This window comes from Argopecten irradians, chromosome 12 (genome assembly GCF_041381155.1).
Source record: "Argopecten irradians isolate NY chromosome 12, Ai_NY, whole genome shotgun sequence".
In the NCBI taxonomy this organism is placed as follows: Eukaryota; Metazoa; Mollusca; class Bivalvia; order Pectinida; family Pectinidae; genus Argopecten; species Argopecten irradians.
The window spans coordinates 37,303,362-37,318,068 of record NC_091145.1 but is presented as its reverse complement, the minus strand read 5'-3'; the positions used below and the strand labels follow the sequence as shown (position 1 = coordinate 37,318,068).

Sequence of the window (14,707 nt, the reverse complement as noted above, 5' to 3'; positions counted from 1 at the left end):
AAAGTATGGATATACATTTACAGTCAAACCTGTCTATAAGGACCATCAAAGTATGGATATACATTTACAGTCAAACCTGTCTATAAGGACCATCAAAGTATGGATATACATTTACATTCAAACCTGTCTATAAGGACCATCAAAGTATGGATATACATTTACAGTCAAACCTGTCTATAAGGACCATCAAAGTATGGATATACATTTACATTCAAACCTGTCTATAAGGACCATCAAAGTATGGATATACATTTACAGTCAAACCTGTCTATAAGGACCATCAAAGTATGGATATACATTTACAGTCAAACCTGTCTATAAGGACCATCAAAGTATGGATATACATTTACAGTCAAACCTGTCTATAAGGACCATCAAAGTATGGATATACATTTACAGTCAAACCTGTCTATAAGGACCATCAAAGTATGGATATACATTTACATTCAAACCTGTCTGTAAGGACCATCAAAGTATGGATATACATTTACATTCAAACCTGTCTATAAGGACCATCAAAGTATGGATATACATTTACATTCAAACCTGTCTATAAGGACCACCAAAGTATGGATATACATTTACATTCAAACCTGTCTATAAGGACCATCAAAGTATGGATATACATTTACAGTCAAACCTGTCTATAAGGACCACCAAAAAGGTCTTTATAGCCAGGTGATCTTTATACACAGGGAAAATAGTGTTATAAATTGATCATTTGGGACCCTGAGAAAGTGCACTGGTCTTATTAAGCAGATGGTCTTTATACAGAGGTGGTCACTAAGGCAGGTTTGACTATGTATGATGTATTCTTATTAGCTGGAGAAAACACTGTTTGGCTATACCCAGTAACAGATGTATTTATTCAAATTTCAAAATTTTCTATATATATGTATGTAAAATCATTCCATTTAAGTTATTTAATCATAGTTTATTGAAGAGAATTTGTGTGACTTTAAGCCTCTGACTCGAGTGACTGATATGATTGTTAAATCTACATGTTTTTGCTTGTTTATATTGATTGTATTTTATCTAATTGTTATGTGAGCCCTTACTCCTGATTATGTGTACTGATATGATAGCCCTCACTCCTGATTACTCCTGATGATGTGTACTGATACGATAGCCTCACTCCTGATACCTTACAATAATGGTATATCACTGGTGAATCCTGTGTGTGTAACAAACATCATATTTGCATGAACTTAATTTGATTGAATAACATTGTCATTATCACCGCCTCTATTTTAAGCTTTCACCAGATTTGTACAAATTATTCAAAGGAGTTCTGAATATGTTCTGTATAATACAGGAAATTTTTTATAAATCCATATCTTCAAATTAGGTTTCTTCAATTGTAATATGTAGCTTGAACTTTTAAGGATTAGATTTATTAGGAGAATTGTCCTATTGATAACAATTATTGTATTCAAACCTATAAGCACCCAGGGCGCTTCAATTAAAAAAAAAACAACAATGAACTGGGCGCCCAATAGACGTATAATTGCATTAATTAATCCATAAATCAATTTGCAAACAGAAATCAAATAAAAAAAACAACTAAATGTTTTCATTTTATTCAAGGTCAGTTAAATTTTGACCTTAAAAAGGGGGAGGGGCGCTCTAGAATACTGTAGGTCTTGATTTTGATGTTTTTGATGGTTTTATTAAAATTTATAGAACTTATTTACTTGCACCCATCAGTATTATGTTATCAGATTTGTCCATGTATGAAAGGTGTTTGGAACCGTCCAGTGGCTACAGAGGAGCAAAATGCTCAATACTTGTTGGGTTGATTATAAAAACCTTACTGTATAGTTTAAACATTAGACACATATCTTAGTCCCTAAATATTGCCTTTATCATATTACTTTTAATCACTTGATCTGCAAAGAATGTTATAGTACCATATAGACCTCATTAAAAATCATTTTTGTTTGATCTCATCTGAAATATAATCACTAATGGAGGTTTCTGTTAAAATCAAATTGTGCAATGAGGAATATTAACTTTACTTATTAGAGATATTTTAAGATAATGAATATTTTTACATGTCTTCCTGTTTTTTATTAATCAAGTTATTAACGAATCAACAGAACATACAGTATGCCCAGTTTCAATATTTGGTCCTTGAGCTAGAAATCAAATTTTAGCAAATCAAATTTTTTCGGCTTTAGGAGTACAGATTTTTATGGATGGCAAATCCACGAAAAAGAATATGAAAATCTAGAAACCCTCACTTCTATTGGATGTTCAACTGTGTATTCTCAGTATTTGACCTATAGAACACCAATTAATACATTTTGTTTGGAATGTTTGAATTTCCAGAGACAACAAAAAGGCCAATTATATGCATTTCAATACTTAATCATACAAATTTTACATGTATAAGTAAGTAAATATATTTGAGTCAGATATATTTCAAATCTTTGTCTATTTTGTAATCATGCATCTAATCCAATTTCATGTTTTGTAATTTCTTTTGCTTTTGAAGCTCATTAAAGCCAAACTTGGTATGAGCAAAATTCTTGTTGAAATATTTCAATTCCAGAATTCCTAGGGGTATTGGTGTGATTGAATGATAAAACTTATTTTAATTTATGTGTTACTTTTGGTATATGCAATTTGTCTTGATTAATTATTGAGTGATGAATGTATTAGTGTAACAATACAGCCAGATTTTTATTTGTTAATTTTATTCATGCGTTTATTTTCAATTATGCATAACATTTTAATATTTCTCAGAAGTTATTGCTTGCATTGCACATTAAAATCAAATATAAATCTAAATATTAAACCTAAAATCAGGATTTCAAAATTGTCTGATCTCCAAACTTTTCCACTTTGTTGAATGTAGAAATATAAATGTACATTTAATTATAGTTACAAAGTGAATTTAGTATGTACAAGAGGTAATACATGTATCAACTGTGATAAAATCAATGCTTCGACATTAAACCACCCAGCTACTATAAAATGTTTGCCTATAGACTGGTACTGTTGATCTGTTTTATTAAAGTTCTTTAAATTGGTAAGTTTGTTTCATTGTTCCTTTTTTAAAACCTACCAATATAAGATGGTGGGCTATTCAAATTGCCTTTTATCTGCCATTCTTGTGTCCATTAGATAAACACTACTTGATACTATTTGCTATTTTTCGGAATGCATTGAATGTCCCAATTGAAATGAAATGAAAGTGTCATTCTCAAATTTCATATGTAGTGTAGGGACCCCATAAATGCAAGTTGTGCATATTGCATTTTGCGATTTATCACACATCAAGTTGACCAACAGGCAGCCTTCTATTCTGGGTATTTGACAGTTCAGTATATACTACTATATGTTGACAAGTATTTTACCACTACTTCACAGGAAGTACTCATTCTAAAGGGATAAGTCTCAAATTTCATGTGTAGGCTTCCTTTTGATTGCTTCTATAGTTATGCACATTCCATTTAGTAGGTACCTTGTGGTGCCTTATCATGCACTTCAGGAATCAAGATGGCCAACAGACAGCCATCTTAAATTTTGGACAACTGAAGTACAGAAATTATCTTCCTCAGAATTCAAAGACACAAGCAAACACATTTTGTTGTTGTTTTTTTTTTCTTTATTGCAAACAATATATATTCAATGTATCACAGAAGTTGGAAGATAAAACAAAGATAATATATAAAATATCATTTGCCACAGAAAGACTTAAAGAAACTTAACAGTATCTGAGAGCTGTCACACAAAGCTGTATATAGCACATACACAGGTAGCAAAAACGTCACAAAAGTAGGTAAAACCCTACAAACCAGGGATGAAAAAAATCAAATAACAGCAGATTTCTATGTTTAGTTTGAACGTCAAAATTATCTGAAATTTCTAATTATTCTTTAATATGAAAAGTTATTCCCAACAATGGACAAGTATTTCATGCAAAATTGTTTGTGTAAATGTTGTTGTACAAGAAAAAAAAAAAATTTCTAACACAAACTTGATCATATAACAATCATTACCTTCTGACAAAGGGAGATAACTGCTCTCATGGGAGATAAATCCATGGGCAGGTATTGATTGTTACATTGTTTGTGTGAATAATGACATGAGAAAACATGACTTAATTTTAATTTCTGACACAAGCTACAATGTATAATCACAAACAATCCATACCTGATGACAAAGGGAGATAACTGCACCCAAATGGAGATAACTCTACATAATGAGAAACTTGATTTACATATAGAATTCTCCATCAAAGAACATAATTTTCTTACAGAATTAATTCTTCTATGGACATGAATTATGAGTACAGGTACATGTAAATTTAGGAATGGACAGATAAATTAATGTAGCACCAAATGAAATGAAATTAATACTACATATGTTGTTTTAATGAAACATTCGGTTGCTGTGCAAAAGAAAAACAAGATAAAGAAAATATGCTATAAAAAGGATATAAAACGAGTGCAACTAGTGTTTGTAGTATTTCTACAGCAGGAACCGTTAAATACAGGTGTGATCTCCTCAACATGTTGTATCATGGCTGAGATCTGTAGAAATGTTAAACCTACTTTTTTATCAGGGCTGCAGAGGTATAATTATGTTTCTAGTACAACAATATTCAGTATCTTTTGTACTATGTTGACATCTAGCCCTAGTTTCGTTGACATAATAGAAATTAAGGAAATTTTTTAACATAAATAAAAAAAAACTTATAAAAGTAAATGAAAAAATAAGTTGAAAACCTAAATGTCTGTAATGCTTTCCCATTGATAAGTTCATGAAAATTGATGAAACTGATCATGGTAAATCCAGAATATTTAAAAAATTTGTTTAATAAACATCAGATTAATGTGAGGTTAAACCATTGTTTAACTACAATAATCTTTATCCAATCAAATTAAATATTTTATGTCTTGTACTAAATCACAGACCACATAGATAAAAGAATACCTGGTGTGTACCTGAACCAGGGAAGTATTATCTCGTTACACACCTGTCTGTACAGGATAGTTTATCGTTAGAGAACAAGACAATTGTAAAGAAGGCCGAATTCCATTGGTCACTTAAAAGACCATATTCAATCATTTCACATTTTATTTTACTAGGGCAGGCTTTAGTAGACAGATCTACACACTAAATTGTATATCTTATTACTACAATAATACTAGTCAGGTACAATTTTTTAATACTGTTAAATGTGGGTAATGATTACATGTTGCATTCTATAGGATGAATAATAAAACATCAAAAACACTTGACACAGGGAAATGACCAAAATAATTTAATATCTTTATGCCACAAGACCCTGTAATTATGTATGAACGGTGAATAAAGATAGTAAATTTATAATAAATAGATTTGAGCAAAAATACTTCAATATCTTAATTCAAAGTTCTCGCTAAATAATAGTGAAAAACACTGCTACATTATCAATCAAACAATATTTTAAGAAATGATAAATTTAATGCAAGCTTATGTATACCTTTACAAGTTTTAGCTGAAAAATTAAGTCTGCATTGAAACTTCTTCTTTTCATATCTTTGGAATTATAATTACTGGTATGATTTAGATTTCTTTAGAATATAAAAACTTTTCTAAATGAATACTAACTTATTTTTCTACAACATAAGTTAGAAATTTGCGCTTGCTTACTCATGATTTAACACAAAGCTATGGGAAAAGGCATTGGCACATTCTCAATACAACTTGCTGCTTGCTCAAATACAGAAATATGTCAAGTAAAACTATATCTAACTCACAGTAACCCATGGTCAGTCATTGACAAACGGTCAGTGTGGTCCAAAGAAGTTCAGTTGTAATAATCCCATAATACGTGTATCAATCACAGGACAGTGGTCTAGTATTGATATGAAAACACAAGCAATTTGTTTTACCTGTGTTTTCAGATTTGAGTAAAATTTTATTCATTACGATGTAATTTTAGCATGCCCTGCTGATATAGCTTTGGGAGTCGCTCTTTCAAAATGTTGTTTTTCAGGTAAAAGAAAAAATGGCCAGAAAAAAATGAAACTTTCAATTGATCCACATTTCTATGGATAATTTCTTGTCACTAAATGTCAGTCTGTTTAAGCCCTATTGAAGAAAATTCTTCCTTCTTCACTCCTATAGCGGAATCAGATGAATGTTTGTAAACAATGGATCATCATCACAAAAAGTTCAAACAGACTACAGAGCCTCACTTTAGACTGCATGTCCAGTTAATTGGATTGTAACGCCCTCTTTCACGGTCTGAACGGTCCTCAATAAATTTGTTTGACTTATTGTTAGTCCATCGCTCTTCCATTGTCTGTAAATAGAACAAGACAATTGTAAAGAGGACAACTTCAAAACAGAACATGACCAAGTAAAGAGAGACAATATTGTAAATAGAACATGACATTGTTAACAGAACATGAAACATGACATTGTAAACAGAACATGAAACATGACATTGTAAACAGAACATGAAACATGACATTGTAAACAGAACATGAAACATGACATTGTAAACAGAACATGAAACATGACATTGTTAACAGAACATGAAACATGACATTGTAAACAGAACATGAAACATGACATTGTAAACGAACATGAAACATGACATTGTAAACAGAAATGACATGAAATTGACATTGTAAACAGAACATGAAACATGACATTGTAAACAGAACATGAAACATGAACATTGTAAACAGAACATGAAACATGACATTGTAAACAGAACATGAAACATGACATTGTAAACAGAACATGAAACATGACATTGTAAACAGAACATGAAACATGACATTGTAAACAGAACATGAAACATGACATTGTAAACAGAACATGAAACATGACATTGTAAACAGAACATGAAACATGACATTGTAAACAGAACATGAAACATTGTAAACATTGACATTGTAAACAGAACATGAAACATGACATTGTAAACAGAACATGAAACATGACATTGTAAACAGAACATGAAACATGACATTGTAAACAGAACATGAAACATGACATTGTAAACAGAACATGAAACATGACATTGTAAACAGAACATGAAACATGACATTGTAAACAGAACATGAACATGAAATTGTAAACATGACAGACATGAAACAGAACATGAAACATGTTGTAAACAGAACATGAAAGCATGAACTGACATTGTAAAACAGAAACATGAAAACAGAACATGACATTGTAAACAGAACATGAAACATGACATTGTAAACAGAACATGAAACATGACATTGTAAACAGAAAACATAAACAGAACATGAAACATGATTGTAAACAGAACATGAAACATGACATTGTAAACAGAACATGAAACATGACATTGTAAACAGAACATGAAACATGACATTGTAAACAGAACATGAAACATGACATTGTAAACAGAACATGAAACATGACATTGTAAACAGAACATGAAACATGACATTGTAAACAGAACATGAAACATGACATTGTAAACAGAACATGAAACATGACATTGTAAACAGAACATGAAAACATGACATTGTAAACAGAACAGAAACATGACATTGTAAACAGAACATGAAACATGACATTGTAAACAGAACATGAAACATGACATTGTAAACAGAACATGACATTGTAAACAGAACATGAAACATTTGTAAACAGAACATGAAACATGACATTGTAAACAGAACATGAAACATTTGGTAAACAGAACATGAAACATGACATTGTAAACAGAACATGAAACATGACATTGTAAACAGAACATGAAACATGACATTGTAAACAGAACATGAAACATGACATTGTAAACAGAACATGAAACATGACATTGTAAACAGAACATGAAACATGACATTGTAAACAGAACATGAAACATGACATTGTAAACAGAACATGAAACATGACATTGTAAACAGAACATGAAACATGACATTGTAAAAACATGAATTGTAAACAGAACATGAAACATGACATTGTAAACAGAACATGAAACATGACATTGTAAACAGAACATGAAACATGACATTGTAAACAGAACATGAAACATGACATTGTTAACAGAACATGAAACATGACATTGTAAACAGAATACGAATTTGTAAACAGAACATGACATTGTAAACAAAAAAAAAGAAGTTGAAAACAGAACATGACATTGTTAACAAAAAACAAGAGGCCCAAGGGCCTTAACAATCATCTGACTACCTTGGCAATAATCGTATAGGAAATTAATTAATTAGTTATAATGTCATGGTAGCCATCTTCCATTTTGGGATCAACCAGAGATGTAACAACACTTTGTCGGGACCATTTCAGGAACATTTTATGCAAGTTTCAGCCAAATCGCACTGGTAGAAGTTGAGAAGAAGTTGGATTTTTGGATCGACCAAAAGAATAACAACACTTTGTCGAGACCATGTCAGGATCATTTCATGTATGTAAGTTTCAGCTAAATCGCGCTGGTATAACTTGAGAAGAAGTTCAAAACGTAAAAAATGTTAATGCACGACACACATCACATGACAAAGAAACACGACTAGTATAGGTCATCCTGACCCTTCGTGTCAGATGACCTAAAAATGACATTAAAAACAGAACATGACATTGTAAACAAAAAAAAGGACATTAAAACCAGAACATAATATATTGTTAACAAAAGATGACATTATAAACAGAACATGACATTGTAAACAGAACATGACATTATAAATAGAACATGACATTGTAAACAGAACATGGCGTTGTGAACAGAACATGACATTATAAACAGAACATGAACATGACATTGTGAACAGAACATGACATTATAAACAGAACATGACATTGTAAACAGAACATGGCGTTGTAAACAGAACATGACATGTAAACAGAACATGCTTGTAAACAGAACATGACATTGTAAACAGAACATGACATATTGTAAACAGAACATGACATTGTAAAGAAACAGAACATGACATTGTAAACAGAACATGACATTGTAAACAGAACATGACATTGTAAACAGAACATGACATATGTAAACAGAACATGACATTGTAAACAGAACATGACATTGTAAACAGAACATGACATATGTAAACAGAACATGACATATTGTAAACAGAACATGACATTGTAAAGACATTGTAAACAGAACATGACATTGTAAACAGAACATGACATTGTAAACAGAACATGACATTGTAAACAGAACATGACATTGTAAACAGAACATGACATTGTAAACAGAACATGACATTGTAAACAGAACATGACATTGTAAACAGAACATGACATTGTAAACAGAACATGACATTGTAAACAGAACATGACATTGTAAACAGAACATGACATTGTAAACAGAACATGACATTGTAAACAGAACATGACATTGTAAACAGAACATGACATTGTAAACAGAACATGACATTGTAAACAGAACATGAAACAGAACATGACATTGTAAACAGAACATGACATTATAAACAGAACATGACATTGTAAACAGAACATGACATTGTAAACAGAACATGACATTGTAAACAGAACATGAAACATTGTAAACAGAACATGACATTGTAAACAGAACATGACATTGTAAACAGAACATGACATTGTAAACAGAACATGACATTGTAAACAGAACATGACATTGTAAACAGAACATGGCGTTGTAAACAGAACATGACATTGTAAACAGAACATGGCATTGTAAACAGAACATGGCGTTGTAAACAGAACATGACATTGTAAACAGAACATGAATGTAAACAGAACATGACATTGTAAACAGAACATGACATATTGTAAACAGAACATGACATATTGTAAACAGAACATGACATATTGTAAACAGAACATGACATTGTAAACAGAACATGACATTAAACAGACATGTAAATAGAACATGACATTGTAAACAGAACATGACATTGTAAACAGAACATGACATATTGTAAACAGAACATGACATTGTAAACAGAACATGACATTGTAAACAGAACATGACATTGTAAACAGAACATGACATTATAAATAGAACATGACATTGTAAACAGAACATGACATTTGTAAACAGAACATGACATTTAAAATAACATGAACATGACATTGTAAACAGAACATGACATTGTAAACAGAACATGACATTGTAAATAGAACATGACATTGTAAACAGAACATGACATATTGTAAACAGAACATGACATTGTAAAAGAACATGACATTGTAAACAGAACATGACATTGTAAACAGAACATGACATTGTAAAACAGAACATGACATGTAAACAGAACATGACATTGTAAACAGAACATGACATTGTAAACAGAACATGACATTGTAAAACAGAACATGGCATTGTAAACAGAACATGGCTTGTAAACAGAACATGGCGTTGTAAACAGAACATGGCGTTGTAAACAGAACATGACATTGTAAACAGAACATGACATTGTAAACAGAACATGACATTGTAAACAGAACATGACATTGTAAACAGAACATGACATATTGTAAACAGAACTGATGTTGTTAAGAGGACAAGTCTTGGCCACTCACCTGTTTATTACTGTCACGGAAAGTCTGTAGATACATATGTTTCTTTACAAAGGCCTCTCGGTCTTTTGTCTTGTCACTGTCATCCTGAGCTAATGCCATCTCGCTCTCCTTCTTTTTCTCTTTCACATTCCTCTTTCGCTTGTCATCCAAATCGGCCATCTGTTGTTTCAACACATCTCGGAAATGTTTCCTGAAAACCAACATCCAGGTTAATATATAATAGTTTTAGAATGATGAACAGAGGTAAGCTATTTAAACAGCTAAGATATATTACGGATGCAGACAAATAATTTTTCAGTGTGATTCAAAATCTGAAATAATGAACAATTTGTATTTCTGATAAAACCCTTGTCAGCAAATGGCCTTGATCGCAAGTACAGCTACATATAGAACTCTATCTCTCAAGATTGGTGAAGAATATCAAGTAGGCCTACATCCATGCTTACTTACTTATCGTAGATATGTCTAGACATTTTTTCACAAAACCTCCAAATTAAGCTCCCTGAAAGTTCAGAAAATAAGAAGTTTTTTTTTGGCAGAACTGCCGGCGGTGAGCCGATTGACCCAGTACAGGGTGTTGTCAAGACTTCTACTACACCCAGCCCAACACTATACACCCATATATAAACCAACTCATATAACAGTACATTCATACAAAGATGGGGTATATGTATGTGTGTGTGCCCTGTATTTCATTTGAATAGCTAATGCTTATTTATGTCTTGTCATCCAAGGAGAAGTACGGAGAACAATAGTTATAGTACGGCACGTCCGTATGTTAAGTTTTTATATTACAGCATTGTTTGATCAACACTTATATCAACATTGATTTGAATTCCGAGTCTGATTAAAGAACTCCAGAGAGTATACAGTCAATATCTCCAATCAGTTTTTATAAGAGATCAATTAAACTTCGTATCAAGTCAATCAGTTACATGATTTTGTTTGCTCTGAATGTTATCAAGCACCTCAAATTCTGAACTTCTTTTGTGAATATTCAGGGACCATTCGGTACTTGGCTAGAAACATTCCACCATCAATCAAAGCCGACACTGCACAAAAGTATATTTCAGTTGTATACTGACATTAGAGTTACGGTGACAAGTGGATATATACTTCTGTTGTACAGACCTATATAATTGTGTACAAGGTTTTAATTGGGAGTATTTTATATATAGAGTCATCCTTAGCTTACACACAACACATTAATATCTATTGAAGCCAGAACAGTATTGGTCTGTATTGATTATAGTCTTATCAACAGCCAGGATAATCTAAGGATGTACTGGGTGTATTGGTGGAGAAAAGCCAGAGTATTCAGAGAAAAACTGATAGGATACTAAACTATATAGCTGCAATATCGTAACTCAAAACACTTTTAGACAGATGATGGTGTTGTCTTTAGAGCTACAACTGGTGCTTATTACTGCTAATGAAGCAAAGTAATGATCGTGCAAATCATTATTAAAACGTCTGTATGCATTTTATTCTACTTTAATTCACAGGGAGACATTATTTTTTCACATATAACTATGATAGTCTTTTGTGAAAGAAAATTAAACGGCAAGTTTACAAATTTTGAATTTGACCTCTTGTGAGCTGTACGGTAGATATTAAGAATGGTTGTTATGTTTGTTTTGGACAAAAGTATTATATAACTGCATGTATACGCATAAAATAATTGAAAACCTACAACAAAGTACTGCATGAAAATTGTGCCCGAGTGATTTTCTGAGGCAGTGCTCCACTACGACATATACAGAATGTAGGGACCATTTTGTACCCGCCCGAAAGGTATAGTAGGCCGGGTATGTATATTCGTTCTAACTAAACTAGTGAATAAGGTACATATATATGACAAAGGCCAGAACAGGAATATATACATGTCAGAACTTCAGGCATTTTAGATGTGCAGTTCTGATACAGCTCTATGTGCCAATTTATAGTAGTAGCTACTCATGTTTCAAGTTTTCTACCCTTTCCAAACCCCCTCCCCGCGATCCCCATTTTTGCACCTAAAATAACATTTTATGTTGGTGATCTGTATCTGCTTTCTAATTATTGCATCCAAATCATTCTCTATTCTAAATTAATCTTTGTAAATACATTTCTCTTTCATATAAAGATTGAATCAAACATTGATCTACATACAAATGTACTGAATTTAGATTTGTATCAGTTATTGATAATATTTAAACACAATCATTTTCTATTTCGACTTTATAAACTAAAGCTAGGACATGCATTTCTCTTTTACATAAACATTTAATAAAAGTACTGATGTTTTACTGGATTTAAAATCTTAGGACATTCCAGAAGAGCTTTGATCTTTTTAGTGTAGGTTAAATATATATGTAAGATAGATGTCATGCATATACTGAATACCTCATAATACTTAACTTTTAATCTAACAGTGTTAAGGGATGCCCCCCCCGCCGACAGAGTATAAATGATATTAATCACTTGAACAATAATTGGTGTTTAATCGTGTATAAATATGTCTAATTAACACAAAAAATTATATAAAATAATTTATTTTGCCTTTGGTGCATACGCAATCGGTACTTAATTCCATATAGGATATAGTGGCACGGAATTTTTTCGGGATGCAATTAATTATTTTTTGTAACTTTAACTTGAAGGGAAATTAGAAGCTCAAACTTTTCAATGGTGGTAATGGTGCAAAGTAAGTAACTTTTGTAACTGAAGAAAAATACTTAATCGTCTGCTCGTGTTTTTGATAGTGCAAAAATATCATTTGTCAGCGGTGGAGCATCTTTAAGGGATTATGGTATACACTTAGACAGACAACATAAAGATTACACAGCTAAGCCTGGTACCTTACTAAAGAATGTATTCATAAAGTTATAAATCTTGTTACAGCTGCTTTTCTGTTAATCAAAGCATTTAATTGTTGATTTCTACAGTATGTTAAAAACATGTACATATATACAACTGTATTCTTATCCTGTAGAATACTTTTATATTATAATCACTTTTATAACTGATCGCTTAATTCTCTTGTAATCAACTACTTAGGCATTCTCTCAATAACCCTCCCACTATTGAACCTAATTAACAACTGCTAGAAATAGTCCCAATTCAGTAAGTTCTCTGGCTGCTTCCACACCTCAATGAGAGAACATTAATCCATTATGATACTGCTATTGGTCTGTATGTACATATGTGGTAAAGGTATGAAGAGAAACAATATATTATCAGTAGTCAAGTAAAGATGGGTTGTCTCCCTTTACAGAACCTGGGCAGTATTAGTAGCTGTGTGACTCTTGGGATTAAACAATACAACACTATATTCCTGATTGTGTTATCTAAGGCATCCAAGTATTAAATGTTTCCTCATTGGGTAGAATATGAAAGTTATCAATAACATATCCTTTACACTCCTGCATTGCAATGATAATATATTACATTTACATGTATACTTGAGCCTTTAGGTATATGGTACAAATGTAAGAGTTATCTCCCCTAGCACACTGGTAAAAAATCATATTAAATATTCAATGTTTTATTTATTTTCAGTGTTATTGAATGTAACCTTTATCTATTTTTAGTGATGAAGAATATCAATTAAATTCATTTCAGTGTTATGTAACAAACAATTTGTTATTTAAACTGTAGTAACCTGTATGTACATCCTAATAAATATGAAAATTAAACTAATTGAATGTGTTACAAACAATTGTAGTTATATTGTAACACAGCCCATACATGTGTTTGCTCACCTGGAATGATACTTAATTACTATGATGATTAGAAAAGGTAACAGAAGAACCAGAATTTAATATGTGATTAAATTCATTTTTAATTAATTTCCCATTGTTTATCATGCATAACGCAGCTTTCAGATTAGTTGAGTTTCTTACTAGATTACCCCAAGGAAAAGATTTTCTTTAAATTTCATACCTTGAATATGGAAGAGCTTTTGATCTTTAAGATTTGACTGTAAAACTGTCTTTATATTGAGTAGATTATATAGTGTTGTATAGTATTATTATTACCTTCCTCGTTAATACTTCTATTTCTGAACACAGTGTGCAAAAGTAATGATAGATCGAGGCTACAGGAAAACCTGTCTGTCTATGTAAAACAATTGTAGTGTAGAACTGGTGTCCAAGCAATTCCATTGCTCATATATCATAAACATTGTATGCCTATAAGATTTTGT

The 14,707-nt window shown here is 31.6% G+C and overlaps 1 protein-coding gene across 1 annotated transcript in view; it reads right to left on the bottom strand.

Annotated features, from left to right (window-relative positions):
• Positions 1-3,971: 3,971 nt before the first annotated feature.
• Positions 3,972-14,707, bottom strand: part of LOC138304878 (uncharacterized) — a 49,448-nt gene continuing 38,712 nt past the window's right edge. The window contains exon 4 of the mRNA XM_069245234.1: positions 3,972-6,301. Within this exon, the coding sequence (XP_069101335.1) occupies positions 6,191-6,301 (111 nt within the window). The 3' untranslated portion in view covers positions 3,972-6,190. The remainder of the gene's footprint in view (positions 6,302-14,707) is intronic.